Source organism: Buteo buteo, chromosome 6 (assembly GCF_964188355.1).
Source record: "Buteo buteo chromosome 6, bButBut1.hap1.1, whole genome shotgun sequence".
Lineage (NCBI taxonomy): Eukaryota > Metazoa > Chordata > Aves > Accipitriformes > Accipitridae > Buteo > Buteo buteo.
The window spans coordinates 14,418,307-14,436,339 of record NC_134176.1 but is presented as its reverse complement, the minus strand read 5'-3'; the positions used below and the strand labels follow the sequence as shown (position 1 = coordinate 14,436,339).

The 18,033-nt window shown below is 46.5% G+C and overlaps 1 protein-coding gene across 1 annotated transcript in view; it reads left to right on the top strand.

Annotated features, from left to right (window-relative positions):
* Window positions 1-1,443: 1,443 nt before the first annotated feature.
* EML1 (EMAP like 1) overlaps window positions 1,444-18,033 on the top strand; it is a 131,115-nt gene continuing 114,525 nt past the window's right edge. The window contains exon 1 of the mRNA XM_075029854.1: window positions 1,444-1,637. Coding sequence (XP_074885955.1) covers window positions 1,610-1,637 — 28 coding nt within the window. The 5' untranslated portion in view covers window positions 1,444-1,609. The remainder of the gene's footprint in view (window positions 1,638-18,033) is intronic.

Sequence of the window (18,033 nt, the reverse complement as noted above, 5' to 3'; positions counted from 1 at the left end):
TTCATGCTGGCAAACCCCAGTAGCCACGGGACGCCCCCGGCCCCGCTCACCCGACCCCGTGCAGGCAACCCAAGGGGTGGTTTTGGGAACATGTAACTGTCTACATTTGCAGCTATTTTAGCTTCTTAGTCACCGGCCTGACATCCTGAATTGAATCCATGGCTAGCTATGCTGCTGAGTAACCAGCAGAGTATTAAAAGGCTTCTCTTCAGAGAGAAAGCAGGTAGAGCCAGCAGTGTCAGCCTTTGGGTGCTTAGACTGAAGCCTCGAAGTAAAGCCAGCCTAAATTTTTCAGAGGTGCTGAGCACGCTGAGCTCCTAGTATACTTCATGTAAATTAAACCTTTTTTTCTTCAAGGCATTTTGAAGAAAGGTGTCCCCTGGTGCTCCGATGGCTCATTTCTCCAAAGGGCTGTGTCTGGCCACAGGGTCTGGAAGCAGTTCCCAGAGCCCCTCCATAGACACCCCCCTTGCCTCTCTCTCCTCCCAGCACTCACACTGGTTCTGGGTCTGAAACCCCAACATTTGTAAAGGGCTCAGACACTAAAAGTCTGTGTCTGGTAAAGCCCAGGCTGTCCCTGACTGTTCCCGGGGAGAAAAAGTGGCAGCCAACCACCCCCCCTGGGTGCCGAGGGCACCCACCAGGTCCCGCACATCTCTCTGCCAAGCCCACCGTGGCTCTAACGCTGCCAGAGCCTTCGCCTGCACTTCATTAAGGTACCTAATGAACACACCAGTGTGCAGGGGTACCCTCTACTGACTGCACTGGTCTGGAAATCTCATACCAAGCCAATCCCACATAAACATTTCCAAAGATTAAAAAAATGAGTTGTAGGAGCAGCCACAAAATGCTCCACTAAGGCAGCATTAAAGCGGCATATTTTAAGCAAGCAAAAGTCATGAAGTTACAGAGAAATCTGCACTCACAATAGTATCATACCATGAAGCAGCCTTTAGTAACAGTGTCGCAAAAACTATTTCTCACATATTACAGTATAAACAGAAGGTCATTTTTTTTCTGTTGCCCTTAAACAGATACACCCTGGCTCCTGCCCCCCCTTCAGCAGCAAGTATTTCTGCTTGGACCCTTATTTAACCTGCAGACCGAGAAGGTACAGAACAAGATGTCAGAGCATACCCTCCAGCCCACCACCCCCCCGCAGCCCCCCCCGGGAAGCAGGAGTGCCCCGGCGGTGCGGCTCCCACCACCAACCCCACCGCACAGCAATTAGCCCGGTTCTCCAGCACAGATTTGCAGCTTAGCTCTTAAAAGCCGTTTCATAAATATTCGATGGCCTTTCCGACAGGGTAATGTGCTTCTGTGACATTAAAGAGGAAACTCTGCGAAGGGGAGGGATGACAACAAATTTATCCACCAATAGCACACTCTTTTGGCACAAAAGCACATTCTTATCTTTACATCCCATAATGAGAAGGCAGGGACGGGACTGTTGCTACAGCTCTCTGGGTGGGTAGATGTACAGTGTAAGAGAAGGGTGGCTGTAAATTGTTAGATATTTTCCCCCCCCCGCCTTTGCAAGCAGAAGGACCCGTGCTTGTGTTCCTGCTGTGGTTTTCCTAAGCCCCCGGTGAGGAGGACTTCTCGCACGATGTCAGACTGCGAGGGACTGCCTGTGGGTAAGCGCCAGATTTATATTTACCCCGGTGTCCTGCCGACTAGTTCACATTCTCAGATTGCAAAGTCACACGCGAAGCCGCTTGCTTTCGAAGGGAGCCGGAGCTGCGGCAGGGAGAGGAGAAACTCCCTGCAACCACTGCAGATCCTGGTGCGGTTCCTTACGAGTCCGCGGCGGAGGGCTGGCGCGGGTGGTAGTGCCTGGTTTTTCTCTAAAGGCGCAGGGGCTGGATAGGACGAAGGGTTCGGTAATTCAGGCAGATGGTCCGAAGTGTCTGTGTCCGGAGAGATGACGGTATCGATGTGCGTTATCGAGCTCGTGAAGGAGAGTTTCTGCAGATGGGTCCTGCAGGACCAAGTGCGCCGTGTATGTGTCCTGTTCATGCCTTGATAAACCTTCCCGGATGGTAACGGACACAGCAAGGGCAGATAAATGTAATGCAAAGGCTTTATTTGCTGAAAGGAAACAGAAATGTACCTTATTTTCAAAATAAGCGCCTTACCTGTTTTGCCAATATCTGGGAAGGAGTCCTTTGCTAGCACTTATGGCTGTATATGTCAAACTTCACTGAGCAGGAGAGCACGTCAGCAAGAAGCATGTTTCTCAGCTGTTTTTTTTAAACTTCTATAGGAATTGTAAATACTCACTAGACTGTCTGCACAAAAGGAAACTCTTGTCAAAATGCTAGAGTAATTCTCTGCCAAGGCATTTTGCTAATAAAGAGATGGACCATTGAAAACATCTTTTTTTTCTTTTTTCCTTTTGCCATGGCAAGCATTTCTCTTTTCACATATGCATATACACATATATAGATACACATACTGTGTAGCACTCATGCTTCACTGGCCTGTGAAGGCTGTGTGCCAGAGATGAGGATCTGGGCTAAAAAGTGGGTCTGGAGAAGGAGAAGGCTGCTGCAGTGCTTTTTTTTCCTGCTCTCTCTGCTTCCATTTTACAAAAACAATGCCCAAGTCCAAAATGCGCACTCAAAACCAGAGTGGAAAAATATAAATTATGTATACAGTGCAGAGCGAACGCACCATGCGCAATTCCCTGTGCCATTGCTATCGTTGCCTGAAGAGAGGAGAGATGAAGATGAATATTTCCTGCTTACTTTCTCAAAGGGCTGATCTGTTAACCAGAAAAGCTTCCCTTCTTCAGGCTTTGATTTTAAGGGCCTGACCTCAGTTTGCTTGTTAAGCACTCTGAGTTGAGGGTGGGATATTTCAGGGCGACAGTGACAGTATTTAGCTGGCATCTGATATTAATGATGAAACTGATATTGAGCATGCATGGCATGTTGTGTGCAGAACTTACTGATATCTCAATTACCTTTGCTGCTGAAAGGACCTAGGAGGTTTCCTCCAGAAAAGCATTTGTAGATGCACGATTTGAGGGAAGGAAGCAGTTTGTTATGGGCAGGAATGACAAGTAAAGATAAAGTGACGTTCAGATGCGGACGTGGATCAGAAATGTGCCAGCATACGCAGAGGAAATGTTCGTTTCTCTCTGTTCCCCCAATAATCCTCCCACGTCCCCCAGCCGGAGCTGGCCCTGCCTCCGCCGCTCTGCCCCGCACCGGGCACAGATAACCGGTCACAGACGAGTGGGCACCCGCTGCACGGACCTTGCGTGGTTTTCTGGTTCATGTTTGGGTAGAAGTGTGTGTGCTTATATAAATATATACAAAACCAGTGCTGGAGGTAGAAATGGTGGCCCTCCTCTGCAGTTATTAAGCAATTTTAGTGAATTAGTTGCTGACAGCTTGCTTTTCATGTCAAAGTATTTTGAAATCAAGTCATTCTCTTTGTGGTTATTGCTCTTTTACTAGCTAGTTCAGATTTTAAAACTTTAGCAGTAAAAAATCCATAAAAAGAGTTGCGAAAAATCAGCATCAAACTTTCTAAAATAATGATTAGTGTCCACTAGTGCAGAAATACCACTTTGCCGGATCCAATGAACATAGCAAGGCTGGCATTGTACTTTTAAAATCCTTGGTTTTGAATGCAGCCACATAATATAGCTGCAAAGAAGTTGTTGCAGTGACAGCTATCATTAGCACCGCAATGTGGCTAGGATCCAGAGTCCTGCTTATAACACAAACCATACAGAAGTATACATGCGTCCATGTATACACATGCACACAGCTATAAATAAGTTTAGCCAAAGCACAATATTAGTGTCAAGTGTATGTATTGCTTCACCATCCTCTTTGCAAAGGGTATGCCTTATGAACAACCTGGAGAACTGCAGTTTGTAGTTACAGTAAATTAATGCCAGAATTTTTAGACTGCTTTCAGCCTACACAAGAATGTCGCATGAACAGCTGTGTAATTGTTCCCTCGGACAAGCAACTCAGAGGGAACTGCTGAATACAATCTTTGAATTAAATAGCTGGATATGAATGGGTCGATATACCAATAATTTTTCAACAAGAAGCTTTATTCAGTAAGAGTATCCTACTTCTATGCTGGAAGTGGTTATGCAATTTTTCAGGATGAAAGCATTGGGTGCTTTTAAATCTCTGTTTTATGTTCAATTCCAGCATGGCTGCACCCTTTTGCTGATGTGGAATGGAAAATTAAACATGTGATGCAAACAAAGTTTTATTTTGTTGTTTGAATATAGCACAGAAGACATAAAAAAAGGATCCTAGATGTCAGACTGCAGATTATGTAAGCAAGCGTGCAGTTATTTTGGACTGTATTCATACCAAAAAAGGCACTTGAAAGCATCGCTATCAAAATGATCTATTAGTGAACAGAATTATAAAATTTACACTATTAATTTCCCATTGTAACACAGGGAGATAAAGAAAGAAAGATCAGTCACTTCAGGACAAATGCACTCCTATTTCTTTCTCATTAGCAATTATTGACATACTGATGCTATCCATTAGTGCCAGCTACATAGATTTCCTGTCATTCCTACATGCAGATAAAAGAAAACCACATCAATTATTTAAGTGCTTCCTCCTGTGTGTGTTATTTTTCTCTTGTAAGGAGACATAGTTCAGTCTCTGTACGACTGAACAGCTTTTCACACACCCAGCATTTTGATTAGGAATATATGAGTCATGATGGTTCTGGTTCTTAACACAATCCTTTTGACTTCAGAAAAACCTCTGAAGTCATTCAAAGGTTCTTAAAGTGGCTCTTTCCTTATTTCTTATTTCTTAATTCAGCCACAGACTGAGTTTGAATGGCATGGGTAACTTTTTCTGGATAATACCACTGCAGCAATAACACAAGGTACTTAGCAATAATAGATGAAGATTGTATTTCTGAAGAAGGAGTAGCTATTCAGATGCTGGGAGTCTCATATGTACATACTTTCTCTGTTATTTACTACAACAGGATTAAGAAGAGAAGATACAGAATTGATGTAGCTTGTTCTGCAGCAGGTGGCATGCGAATCTAACTGAATTTCCTTAAAATTCCTCCCAAACTTTTATTGGCCTCATTTCAATAGAGGAGGAAACAAGACCTTTCATCTGAAATATGTTCCTGACTCTTTAGCTAAATACTTCCTTTCAAAGCCAAAATTACACACTTCAAACATGTCTTTAAGACAGAGTGGAGCCAATTTGCTAAAATTGGTGTTTTCAGAATCAGGATATCCCAGAAACCTACAGGAATTTTGATTTCCTGAAATTCAGCACATATTCTGCACTGTCATCGGGAGTCCATTTAGCTCAGCCAGAGAGGCTGCTAGTGAGCGAGACCTCCATCTCCCACGCTGGGCTGTCTCTAAACAGCAGCTGGGAATAAAATACAGCACAAATATATTTTTGTAACAAAAAATCATTAGCAATGACTCAGCAGATGCATGAGCAGTACTCCTGTCAAATAAAATTGCCCCACTTTCACATACTCATATCAGAATAGGAGTATGCTTTAAATTAATCTTGCATCAGATTTGGTAAAAAATGTCTAGCTTTTTGCAGATAACTCCGTGTCCCCCTTAGGGCTTGAGCACCAGTTCTGCTTTGCAGTCTAGACCTTAGATAAAGGTCTTGACTCAGACACTAATGTTGCTGTGTGAGTGGTCCCACTGAATACTACTGTTTGCAGGGTGAGACCCTAAGTAAAAGGCAACACACTGAAATCGTCTTGCAGGATTGCTGTACAGACTGCACTTAGTGCTCTGGGATAAGCAGGGAAGCGGCAAGGTTTTTTCAGCATATCAACCCAGCTACCTGCTGCAGGTTAGGAGGGTAATGGCATGTCTTAAGCATCTCAAGAGAGTGGTCTGCAGCGTGAAGGACAGCTCCTGACCCCACTAAAATCACCAGCACTGACTTGTATGCTTGGAACTCCCCAGGAGCATCCCCCAGCCAGGGGAAGGTGAGGCCAGGGTGCTGGGGCTCCCATGCCCGCAGATCTAGCTTTGCACAGTGAGGCACAAGCAATCTTGCAGTCAGTACTCTTAGAAACAACGAAAAAAAGCCTATAAAGCTTTTGGCTTCGGGAAAGAAAGGTGTGAAGCCCGAATGAAGAGTGACTGTGAATGACTGCCGCTACAGCACTATCAATGAAGCTGTGCAGCCTTGCTCCGGTTGCTGGAGTTAGATGCCACTGCACATTGCCTGAAGTCTGTCTAGGGATTTCATCTGGAGTTCTATGAGTCCAGCCTTGCTCTTGGCTAACTTGCTAAATGCCACCGCAAAGTAATTTAAAGATGCTCTGCAGCTGCAATGGACATGGCTGAGTCAAACATCTTAAAGAGGGAAAGCAAAAATGTCTGACAGTCAGTATAAGTCCTCAAGAAAGAAGCATTTCCAAATGCCAGCATTTACCCCATTTAGAATCATAGAATTGTTTATGTTGGAAAGACATTTAAGATCATCAAGTCCAACCATTAACCTAGCACTGCCAAGTCCACCACTAAACCATGTCCCTAAGCACCACATCTACACGTCTTTTGAATGCCTCCAGGGATGGTGACTCAACCACTTCCCTGGGCAGCCTGTTCCGATGCTTGACAATCCTTTTGGTGAAGAAATTTTTCCTAATAGTGGGTTGTGCTCTTGCTTCAGCCACTGATTGATCCAGGCTCACTGGGGAAGACATCGTCTCTCTGCACGCTACTTTCCATAGGAGAGCATCCTATCCATGAAGCAGTTTCGTGTGGTTTAGCTGAAATCCCAGGGGATTTCCTGCAGCCCGCGTGGCTCCCTCCTGCTCTCCCCTCTTTTCCCAAGAGCTCTGTGCTGTGCTCCTCTGCCTGCTCAGGTGTGGGGTAAGCCCTGTCCCAGGGAGGGACAGCGAGGAAATCCCCACTGACTCCTGCCCTCTGCCTCCTGGCTCTCTGCCTGCTCCAGATCTATATAGAATCACAGAATCATTCAGGTTGGAAAAGACCTTTAAGATCATGGAGTCCAACCATAAACCTCACATTGCCAAGTCCACCACTAAACCATGTCCCTAAGTGCCACATCTACACGTCTTTTAAATACCTCCAGGGATGGCGACTCGACCACTTCCCTGCTTTTTCTCCTCCAAGGCTTTGCTTAGGAGTAAGCACAGACCCAGGAGCCCCGGCCCTGGCCCGCTGGCTCGGCAGCCCGGCTGGCCGCTCCTGCCCCAGCCGCCCGTGCTGGCTGCAGCGGCACGGCAGCGTGGGGCGACAAGCGATTTGGGTGAGTCAGGATGGGTGACACTGAGTGGTGTGTGTCCTGTGAGAGTCCATAGGCTGCATTTCGGAGGTTTATTGCAGCAGCGGGACACGGGTGTCCTGTCCCTGGGGCTTGGCAATTGTTAGGTGGGAGCTGACTACGTTCCAGGAGTGTCCTGAGCAAAGGCACAGGGTTAGGCTGCATCTTTACGGTCTGCATTTGAAGTGTAGCAGGTGAGATGTCCTTCTGTGGATTAGGCTAAATATTTGGCTGCCAGGCAGGCAGGGGCTGCGCCTAATCACTTGTGTTTCTAAAGCAAAATGGGAGTATGTGTGCTATGCACTACTGGGGCTCCAAGCGGGAGGTATTTGAGCTAGCAGAGACATAAACACCCATTTTCAGAAGTCTAAGTTTGCAGAAATGTACTGAAATCATATCTGGGAGTATAAAAGAGGATCCTTTCTCTTTTCTTTTCTTTTCTTTTCTTTTCTTTTCTTTTCTTTTCTTTTCTTTTCTTTTCTTTTCTTTTCTTTTCTTTTCTTTTCTTTTCTTTTCTTTTCTTTTCTTTTCTTGTGGGGGAGTGCTGAAGAAGGAGAGCTCTTTCAAGCAGTCATTAGAGACAGCTGAAGTTAGCATGAAAGTTTGCAGCTGGGATGCTGGTTGGGGAAACACAGAAGATGCCACATAGTTCCCAAGTGCTCCTCCTCTCCACTCCCACCACTGACAGGAGGATTTTGCTTATCTGTAGAAATAGTTGGAAGCTGTAGTTTGGCCCAGGGTCTGTGAGCAAGAGCACTTGCACAGGCTGTACAGCACATTTCTGAAGAGTCTTATTCCATGATGTTTACAGTAACTTAAGCATGCAAAAAGTAACTGATGTGTTTTTTCTCCTCCTCTCCTCCATGCCTCACAACATCTGCAGCATTTCCAACATAGTCTGTGTTAAGCCATCGGCATTTAGAAGCCATAATTGCATTTGCTTCTTGCTGTCGGGAGCCCTCTCGCTGCAGACCTGTTTTGCAGGCAGTAATTTAGAGGGTGGGGCACCCTTCCCTTATTTTGCCATTCAGACTCCAAATCAAATGCCCAGTTTGCCATCCCACGAGCCTGGTGAGTGCCCAGTCTCTCATCTACATATACAGTTTCTTCTCTGTCTCTGTCATTTCTTTCCTTATGGTCTGTGATCAGCTCCCTCACCACACACTAATGGCTTCCACAGTTCAATTTGTAGCATCCAGGATTACCTTAGATCTCAAACATCCTCTAAAACTCACCTAAAAGACTGGCGAGATCACCAAAATGCTTTCTTCCTTGTGGGAAAGAAACTCTGGGGCAGAGGAATGGGATCCTGACAAACGCCAGGTGCTGGGTATGGACCCGTTGACAGTGCCCAGGATCAGTTCCCCAAAGGAGTCCTGGGTTTCATGGAGCAGCTGAAGTCACCGTTGAGTCACTGGGGCACGTGGGGACTGGTCAGAGCTGCTCTTTGGTTCTGCACACGGTCTGTCAATCACAGAAATTGCTTTTGGAGGAAAAGCTCTGCAAGCCCTTGCTCAAATGACTCCAAACTGGGCTCAATAAATTGGCTGTGGCCTTTGACGAGTCACAACAAATTCCAAGAAGATTTAGGAAAGCACAGTGCTGTCCCCATCACAGATAACAGGGAGCATTTCACAGAGGTGCCAATGGCTCCTTCATCTCAGACAGCTCCTCCTGACCGCCCCGGCAGGACCGTCCCAGCACCCCGTCGCCGCTCTCAGTGCCGTTTGCGTGGCTCATGTTTCCATCACTTCAGAGCTCCTTGGGAGAGCAAAGGCTTTCACCCACATCAGCTGGTGTGAGGGCATGAAAGGAAGAGTTTGGAGAGATATTTGACAGGTTTAGGTCCAAAATCCCCTCATAAATCCATAGATACTACTTGCCAAACTTAGCATTTCACATAGTTCTCATCTATTTTGCAGATAAAAACATTTACTTGCTGCCTGCACAGCACTCGTGCACACTTACCCTTTGTGATGTGCTCTTTGTGGAGCTGCAGGATATGCTGTGGCTTTGCCAGTACCCCTCAATTTCACAGCACACTCAGAACACTTCCCAGTAACTAATAAAACTACCGTGAAAATGGTAAAATCCTTGCTGCTGCAACCAGCCGTGGGAGAGGACCCCCAGGGCCATTGGCTGGGGCATATTTGTGTGAGTTCACTCAGATGGGTACGATTGTTCCTGCTTCTCCCCGGAAGCTCTGATGAGAGAATGACCCTGCACTTCAGCAGCTCCATGTGTTGTAAAACCGTGTCAAACCCCAGCAGGCAGCCAGCTACCCAGGCAAGGGGTCTCCAGCCTGAAGCCAGGGTGGGGTGAAAACTCCTGTAGCTAAACAAGTTGACTGAAGAGGCCTTGCTGACACAACAAAGGAGTAAAAGCACACAAAAAAGACCCATGTGTGATATCTGAACACCTAAGTGTTATCCACAGATCCTCAAAAATCTACAAAGGTGACAGCAAGCTGAAGGTCTCAGGTTGTGCTTGATCATATCACAGGAATTAAGAAGGACCTAGCTTCAGGTTAAACTTAAAACTTTTGCATCTCCTGCTTCCCCCCCCAAGGGGAAGGAAGAGCTTTAGAAGCCTGATCCAGACCCCTTGGAGCCAAGAGAATCATAGAATCACAGAATGGTTTGCATTGGAAGAGACCTTAAAGATCGTCTAGTTGCAACCCCCCTGCCATGGGCAGGGACACCTTCCACTAGACCAGGTTGCCCAAAGCCCCGTCCAACCTGGCCTTGAACACTGCCAGGGATGGGGCATCCACAGTCTCTCTGGGCAACCTGTTCTGGTGCCTCACCACCCTTAGAGTAGAGTTTTTTCTTAATATCCTATCTAAATCTACCCTCTTTCAGTTTGAAACCATTACCCCTTGTCCTATCACTACACTCCCTGTTAAAGAGTCCCTCCCATCTTTCTTGTAAGCCCCCTTCAGGTACTGGAAGGCTGCTGTAAGGTCTCCCTGGAGCCTTCTCTTCTCCAGGCCGAACAACCCCAACTCTCTCAGCCTGTCCTCATAGGGGAGGTGCTCCAGCCCCCTGACCATCTTCATGGCCCTCCTCTGGACCCACTCAAGCAGGTCCACGTCTTCTGTTGCGGCACCAGAGCTGAACACAGCACTCCAGGTGGGGTGTCACCAAAGCAGAGTAGAGAGGGAGAATCACCTCCCTCGACCTGCTGGTCATGCTTGTTTTGATGCAGCCCAGAATGCGACTGGCTTTCTGGGCTGCGAGCGCACATTGCTGTCTCATATTCAATTTTTCATCCACCAATACCCCTAAGTCCTTCTCCGCAGGGCTGCTCTCAATCCACTCATTCCCCAGTCTGTATTTGTGCTTGGGACTGCCCTGACCCATGTGCAGGACCTTGCACTTGGCCTTATTCAACTTCATGAGTTTCACACAGGCCCACCTCTCAAGCCTGTCAAGGTCCCTCTGGATGGCATCCCTTCCCTCCAGCGTGTCGACCACAGCACACAGCTTGGTGTCATCAGCAAACTCGCTGAGGGTGCACTCGATCCCACTGGCCATGTCACCTACAAAGATGTTAAACAGCACCGGTCCCAGTACTGACCCCTGAGGAACGCCACTCAGCACTGCTCTCCACGCCGACATCGAGCCGTTGACCGCAACTCTTTTGAGTGCGGCCATCCAGCCAATTCCCTATCCACTGAGTGGTCCATCCATCAAATCCATGTCTCTCTAATTTAGAGACAAGGATGTGGTGCAGGACAGTGTCAAATGCTTTGCACACGTCCAGGTAGATGATATCCATTGCTCTTCCCTTATCCACCAATGCTGTAACCCCGTTGTTGAAGGCCACCAGATTTGTCAGGCATGATTTGCCCTTAGTGAAGCCATGTTGGCTGTCACCAATTACCTCCTTATTTTCCATGTGCCTTAGCATAGTTTCCAGGAGGATCTGCTCCACAATCTTGCCAGGCACACAGGTGAGACTGACTGGCCTGTCATTCCCCGGGTCTTCCTTTTTTCCCTTTTTAAAATTGGGGGTTATGTTTCCCCTTTTCCAGTCAGTGGGAACGTCGCTGGACTGCCACGACTTCTCAAATACGATGGATAGTGGGTTAGCCACTTCATCTGCCAGTTCCCTCAGGTCCCACAGATGCACCTCATCAGGTCCCATGGACTTGTGCACCTTCAGGTTCCTTAGATGGTCTCGAACCTGATCTTTTCCTACAGTGAGCAGTTTTCTATTCTCCAAGTCCCTGCCTTTGCCTTTGCCATCTGCCTTTGCATTCACTCCAATGAATTTGGATCACGAGTCTCTTAAAATCTCAGAAATATCTTTATCCACCTGAGCCACAGATACAGACTGTGGTTCGGTCAGCTCGGTTCTTCTTCTTGAGACAGACAGCCTGAGCCCTGTGCTGTGTGGCTGGTGAGGTTTGCTGGGTGAGACCTCACCAGCAAGCACTCTCTTGGTGCGTGGGAAGCACCGTGCATTAGTCATTCTTTCTCCCAGCATGATTATTCAGAGAAACATATTTATATTTGCACCTAATTAAAACTCAGTGACTGTTTTGTATTTCCCCTACTGAAACATTGCTAGATAGGACTTAGCAGTACGTCACAGCCACGTGTGTGGTATTACTCAGAGTTTATATATAAGGGACTGAGGCACAACAAGATTAAGCCAAGACCAGTTCCCACTCATATGGGTGTCTAATCCAAGAGGCTGAGGAGCTCTTCTTTCAGAGCACCCAGCACAGCACCATATTTCATATTTTCAAACTTCATTTGCAGATATGAGTGTTGGGCATGTCTGTAAATCAGGTCCACGGTCTCTGCTCTGGCACAAGGAGATGAGGAACATGTCATCAATGACCATTTGTGAAAAGTTTCGTTTCCACAGTTGCTCCGTGGAGCAACTCTTCTCTTTTCGAGAGCTGCTCTGCAGTTGAGGCACAGATGCAATCCAGTTCCCAGCAATACTTTTCAAGCTGACTTAGCCTGAAATCATCCTTGATCTTCCTGGAATTGCATTCCTTACCATGTTCAATATCTCTAACACATGAAGCTGTGATATGATAAACAGCTTATTGGAAACACTTGTGGCATAAAACACAAAATAATCTGACACCTCATAACTAGATCTTTAGCAATAAGTATACTTGTAATAATAACTTGATACTTTACCAATTGTTTGGAGATGCTCTACAGTGTTGATAGCCTCACACACAAGCATCTCTGATACCTGTCCACCCCAGGACACTAAATCTGTCATTTTCTACAGCTCTTCTATCACAGAGCAGAGGCTGCCAGGTTCATCCTGTTGCTACAACAGTCAGCTGGCCTTCTCACACCCATCTGACTTAGGCACGAGATTGCGATCCGTTTGTGCTGCAGGTACATGGACCGCATGTGGAAAGGATTTTGAGAAGGAAACTATTATTTCCTGCATCTATCGTAAATTCCAAATGGTATATTCAGGCATAACTGTTTGAAAACAGACAGTACACTGATGAAATAGAAGCAATTTCTCTGGGAAATTTCACCTAGATTGTTTGATTCATCTCAGTGCTGCCAACTCTTTGATGTTTAGCATGAGCCTCATAAGATTTGTTTTAATTTTTTTCTAAAGCCAGGTTTCTTGGGTCATGAGTTTTTGGGGGTTGTCAAGTTGTCTATGCACTGTCTGTTTTCACACAGTTAGCAACATATGAGGAGTCTTATGCCACTGGAGAGTGAGGATTTTTTTTCAAAGATGTTTTGGCCAGGTATTTAATCATCTAAGGCATAGGGAGAAGCATCATGTGGGAAAGTGTGAGTGAATGTGTAGTATCTGGAACAGATATGGAAGGCTGAGGCATACAATGCTCACATGTGTAGGCTGGAGAATAATATTTCTCTAACAAAAACTGTCTTTTTAAACACCAACCACATTTTTGCATGTTTTCATTTTGAGTCATTTAATGAAAAAATTGGAAAACTCCAGGGAAAGCATTCAATCTGCTGACAGTTTTTCACAGGAGGAGTGTTTGTTTTCTCAGCAAACTCCTCTCCTACAATTATTTGGTTTCTTCAGACCTTTAGGGAGCCTCCCCGCACATAAAGTAGCTGAAGAGTCTTTTTGCTGTCCTTTACTACTCCCTGCCTACTCTGACGTCCTATAAAGCAGGGGGAGTAAGAAGACAGCTTTTCAGTCTTCTCCCACTAAACTGGAAGGAGACTACCACTGAAAAGTGACCGGATGACACATTTTTGTCGAGGCATGATGAGTTTCCCTTCCCTACTGTAGGTGCTTCACTGCTCAGATCAATCAAAACATAACCGACACCAGTGAGGCTTCAGCACTGTTTTAGGCTCTGGAGATGCAGAAGGACCATCAGACCCTGAGCGTAAGCATCTGCCTGTCCCATGCGGCCATCGGGACCTCATTAGGACAGAGCCAGTTCCCGGAGCAGCACACGTGCTCCCGTGCCATGTCCCTCGCTCCTAAGGTCAGGTGTCCCTGCCGGGGAGAGGAGGCAGAGGAGCACCCCAAGGTGCACGAGAAAACTCACTACTCTATGGCTATGAGACACAATGGTAGCCAGGAGCCGAACGTCTCTGTTTTGTCCAAGGAGATACAGGATTAGAAAACACTCAGTTTTCCTAAATTGGTTTTACTTTCTCCCGCAGAAATGTGCCTCAAAGTTGACTGCAGGTTTAGCGTTTGTTTCCTTTTCCTGATGAAGTTCAGCAGCTGGGTTATCCTAGATAATGGTGCCAAATCTTTAAAGATTTCCTGTTCCGAGGCCATTGCTCTATTGACAATCTGCCTCGTTAATTAAGCTGCCTTCAGGGACAGAGGAGAACTGGAGGCAACTGGACGCTTTAATGAGTTCACGTGAAGGGCAAGACAAGGCTGTAGCGTGAGTCCATCCCAGCACGGCCCCGAGCCCGCCCAAACAGCTGTGTCTTTGCCGCTCAGAGCGCCTGCGTTCTCGGGAACGAGCTCGAACGGAGCTGTTTGGAGTGAGGAGCCGGCACAGGGAGATCAAATTTACTTTCCACTACTCGATGCGCTGCCTTGCCGCAGGCCAGGCTGTTTACAAGTTGGCTGCCTGGAGAACGCCTTGGAGCGAAGGCAGCTGGGCAGGCGTCCTCTAGTACAACTTCTCCAGGCTTGGTCTTGTTCCTCTGTGTGAAATCATTACTTGCGATGAGTCCCAGACCTCTCCTCTCAGCAGTTAATAGCATCTGATGAACCCAGGTACTTGAATTTCTGTGTGTTGATCTGGTGTCAAACATCTACAAAAGGTGTGGAAAATCAGCAGGAATGCTAGTTCTTCACTGAGCTTGGTCTACAGTCAGAGAGAGCCCTAGGTTTCTGCCCGGAGCTGGAAGTCAACTTTAGTTCACTAAAAGGTTATTAGATCCTTGTTTCTGCTTCCATTATTTCCCAAAAGCCACTTAGCAGAATTGAGTTACCTTCCTTGTCTAAATTCTCTGGCTACGGATGATGCTTGGCTGCCTTCTCTGTATTTTCAAGGCCTTATGCTAAATTTAGGCAAGGAGGAGAAATTTCTCCTCTGGACCTTCATTTTGTGGGTTACCCATTGACTGCTGTGGGCACAATGGGATCTAAAAATTCCACTTACTGCACAGCCACGTAGGTTTGGGCTAGGAAGACTGATTTCTTCTTTCTACCTACTGGAGCTCCACATGCCCTTCATGTGAATGGCACATGCCCTGTGCCCTGAAGGACGCTGATGCAGGTTTCCAAAGACTTTGGACCACCCCTTCCCTTCTTATATATTACCTTAGGCAAGTGCTTCTTAAAAATGGTCTCTCTTCAACTGCATATGTGGTTCTCAAGAGATCCTAAATAAGTGATGTCTTTGCTGCAGTACGGTGCTCCCCGGAGACACCCAGTCTGAGACCTCTCCAGCCCTTCCTCGGTTATTCCAGTCCTGCCCATCTGCTGCTGCCTTCCTTGCTCTGTCCGGCAGCAAGTCCTGGCAAAATACCTTGATTTTATCCAGAGATGGAATAGGAAGCATCAAAATACCAATCATAAGAGTTTATGTGAGTAAAGTTTTTGCATCTGAATACTCATGAAGTAGAAAGGCAAAAGTAATTTTCTGCTTGGAGTGAAGATCAGGAGAAATTTCTTTGTGCTTCTTAGAGGAAAGCATCTTCTACTATTTTCACATCTTTAATAAAGGCAGCTTTCTCCAATTCTTATGCAGCAAAGGTGGAATTCTATAAGTATCTGATGATGACCCAAACCACAATAGTGAAATATGAGCTACTTGCTCATGTCACTGAAATCTCAGAAGGGAATTACAGCCTTTAGCAGGGTTCATTTGAGGTATATTACTTAAGGTAATAGGGCTGGACAATCTCATTAAGATTTATTTCCACCTCATTTAAACATGGGTTCAAAAGTACAGCTGGAGCTGTACTGGCTTTATCTTTGGCTTATGAAAGAGATTGGAAAAAGACGTAAACAGAAAACACAGTCAATCGCTCAATTGGCTGGGCCAGGAGACTGCAGTATATAGCGAACACAGACTTGTGCCCAGCAGGCTTTGGGAGGTTGAGGAAATCAGAACAAACTTTTATCCTTATTATATTGCATAGGCTTTTTTTTTTCCCCTCCCACTGAATTTAAGAGATATTGCGTCATTCCAGGAAGGAGGGGGTAACACAAAACAATTGCCTCTGTTCTTCCCTAGTGGTAGTTCATCATGCTCACTGGACTTGTTCCAGACCCAAATTTGTCCATACTCATTTGGGAAATGCATGGTTTATGAAAAATACATTTTCAAACGGTTCAGCTTGTGTTGCAGCTTCCCTAAGTAGTCTGAGATGTTTACAAAGCTTCCAGCTCATCGGGCTTGGCCTCCCCCAGATAATGATATGTGGCAACAGTAATCCTTCTATCACTCTCTAAGTGCTTGTTCTTGCTTCTGTTGAAGTCATCCATATTGTGGGTTATTTGGAAGCATTCATTTTCTCTGCTTCTTCAGTACAAAAGAAGCAGAGGATCTTTCCACCTGGGAGAGGAGAATTTGCTAGAGAGCAAATGCAGAAGCCCACTAAATTTGCTGCAGTGTCTTTCTGGTAGGTGGGAATAGATACACTCAGATGCTTCAAATGCTAGAGAGAGGCTGCACCTACCAGAAGAGACTTGTGGTGATCGTGGTCTGAAGCCCAGGGGCTTTGGGGATCAGACTCCCTGTGATCCACAGGCCAAGCTCTGGCTGCCAGCACCGTCCCACTCCTCTTACAGCAGGCGGCAGGGGGGGCATCCTCGGTCTCACCCTCACGGGAGGGTGGACTGCAGGGCTGCAGGGCTGGCACCGAGGGGGGCTTCAGCAGGCAGATGATGTGAACAGCAGAGGACATGACCTCAAGCACGTCCTTGGTGTTGCTTCCACAAGGCAACATACCCGAGCCCTTCAGTCTGTGAATGGATTTTCTTGTTTGGGCACAATCCATTGCACTCTCACCCTTCTCAGATTTGGCCCATCCTTTGTGGTTTACCAAACCCCAGGGTAAATTAACACATCCAGAGCCCCCTGGAGATACCAAGGCAGAGAAATGCATTTGGCCCCCTCCCACACTTTCTGAGAGGTTCAGCTGGGAAGTAGATCCAGCATCGCTGTTTTCTAAGTATGATTTCCTTGGCACTTCTTTGATGCATAAAAATGCACAATCGACACTGCCATGTAGGACAGGACTAAGATCTGCATGTTTGGAAGAAAACTAAGGGATTGAATAGAAAGAAAAATGGAGTCGGCAGTTCTAAGGACCCATCACCATAGTATCAAACCACTATTTACAAAACTTCTTTGTGAAGAAGTTTCCACAGGCTCTTTCCTTCAGTTTCAGTTAAACTCAACATAGTCACTGCTCTGGATTTAAACTCAGCTCTGAAAGGCCTGTAATCTAAACATGGAAACATTTAAGTCATGCGCTAAAACAAGAAAATGAAGCTGCTCGGTGCGATGAAGGGCCGCGTGAGGACCCCCAGGCTGGTCCTGGTGGAGCTGCAACAGCCCCATAGCACAGAGCAACACCCAGGGAAAACCCTCCTGCAAGCCCCAGAGCTGCTGTGCTGGGGGGGAAACCCCCTCTGCAAGCCCCAGAGCTGCTGTGCTGGGGGGGAAACCCTCCTGCAAGCCCCAGAGCTGCTGTGCCGGGGGGGAAACCCTCCTGCAAGCCCCAGAGCTGCCATCCTGGGAGCCTGAGGCTGGGCCAAAGCTAACAAGAGCTGCCCGGGCAGCTGGGCGAGCCAGGCTATCCCACGGCCCCTCTGCATCTCTGCAGCTGTGTTTCCAACGCTGCCCGGGGCATCCGTGCACTACGATCTCTCGTATGATGTAGGTGTGCTCCAGCCTGAAAGCATCGGAGTAAAACCCCATCTGTTTTCAGTGGCTGAGTTGTGTGAAACAGTTCAGACTCTGGTACGAAGTGGGAAAAAATTAATTGGGTATTCAAACTTCATTCTGTTTTAATCTGGAATTATTAAGGACATTTATATTTTTAAACACAATGTTTAACCTGACAGCATCCCATTAAAATGCTTTATATAAGCTCATTAGAAGCTTCTGTGCAGTATCATATTTATTGCAATTAGCAAATATCAGTGGCTCAGCTGAACTGCAAGATATTTTTTCTGTCCTGCTCCTCTTTTGTTCCTCCATCTCCTGCCTGTCATAACCTAAGCATAGCCTACATTAGATCCTTTCACACATCAGCCTTTCTGTCTGACAAGTCCTAAA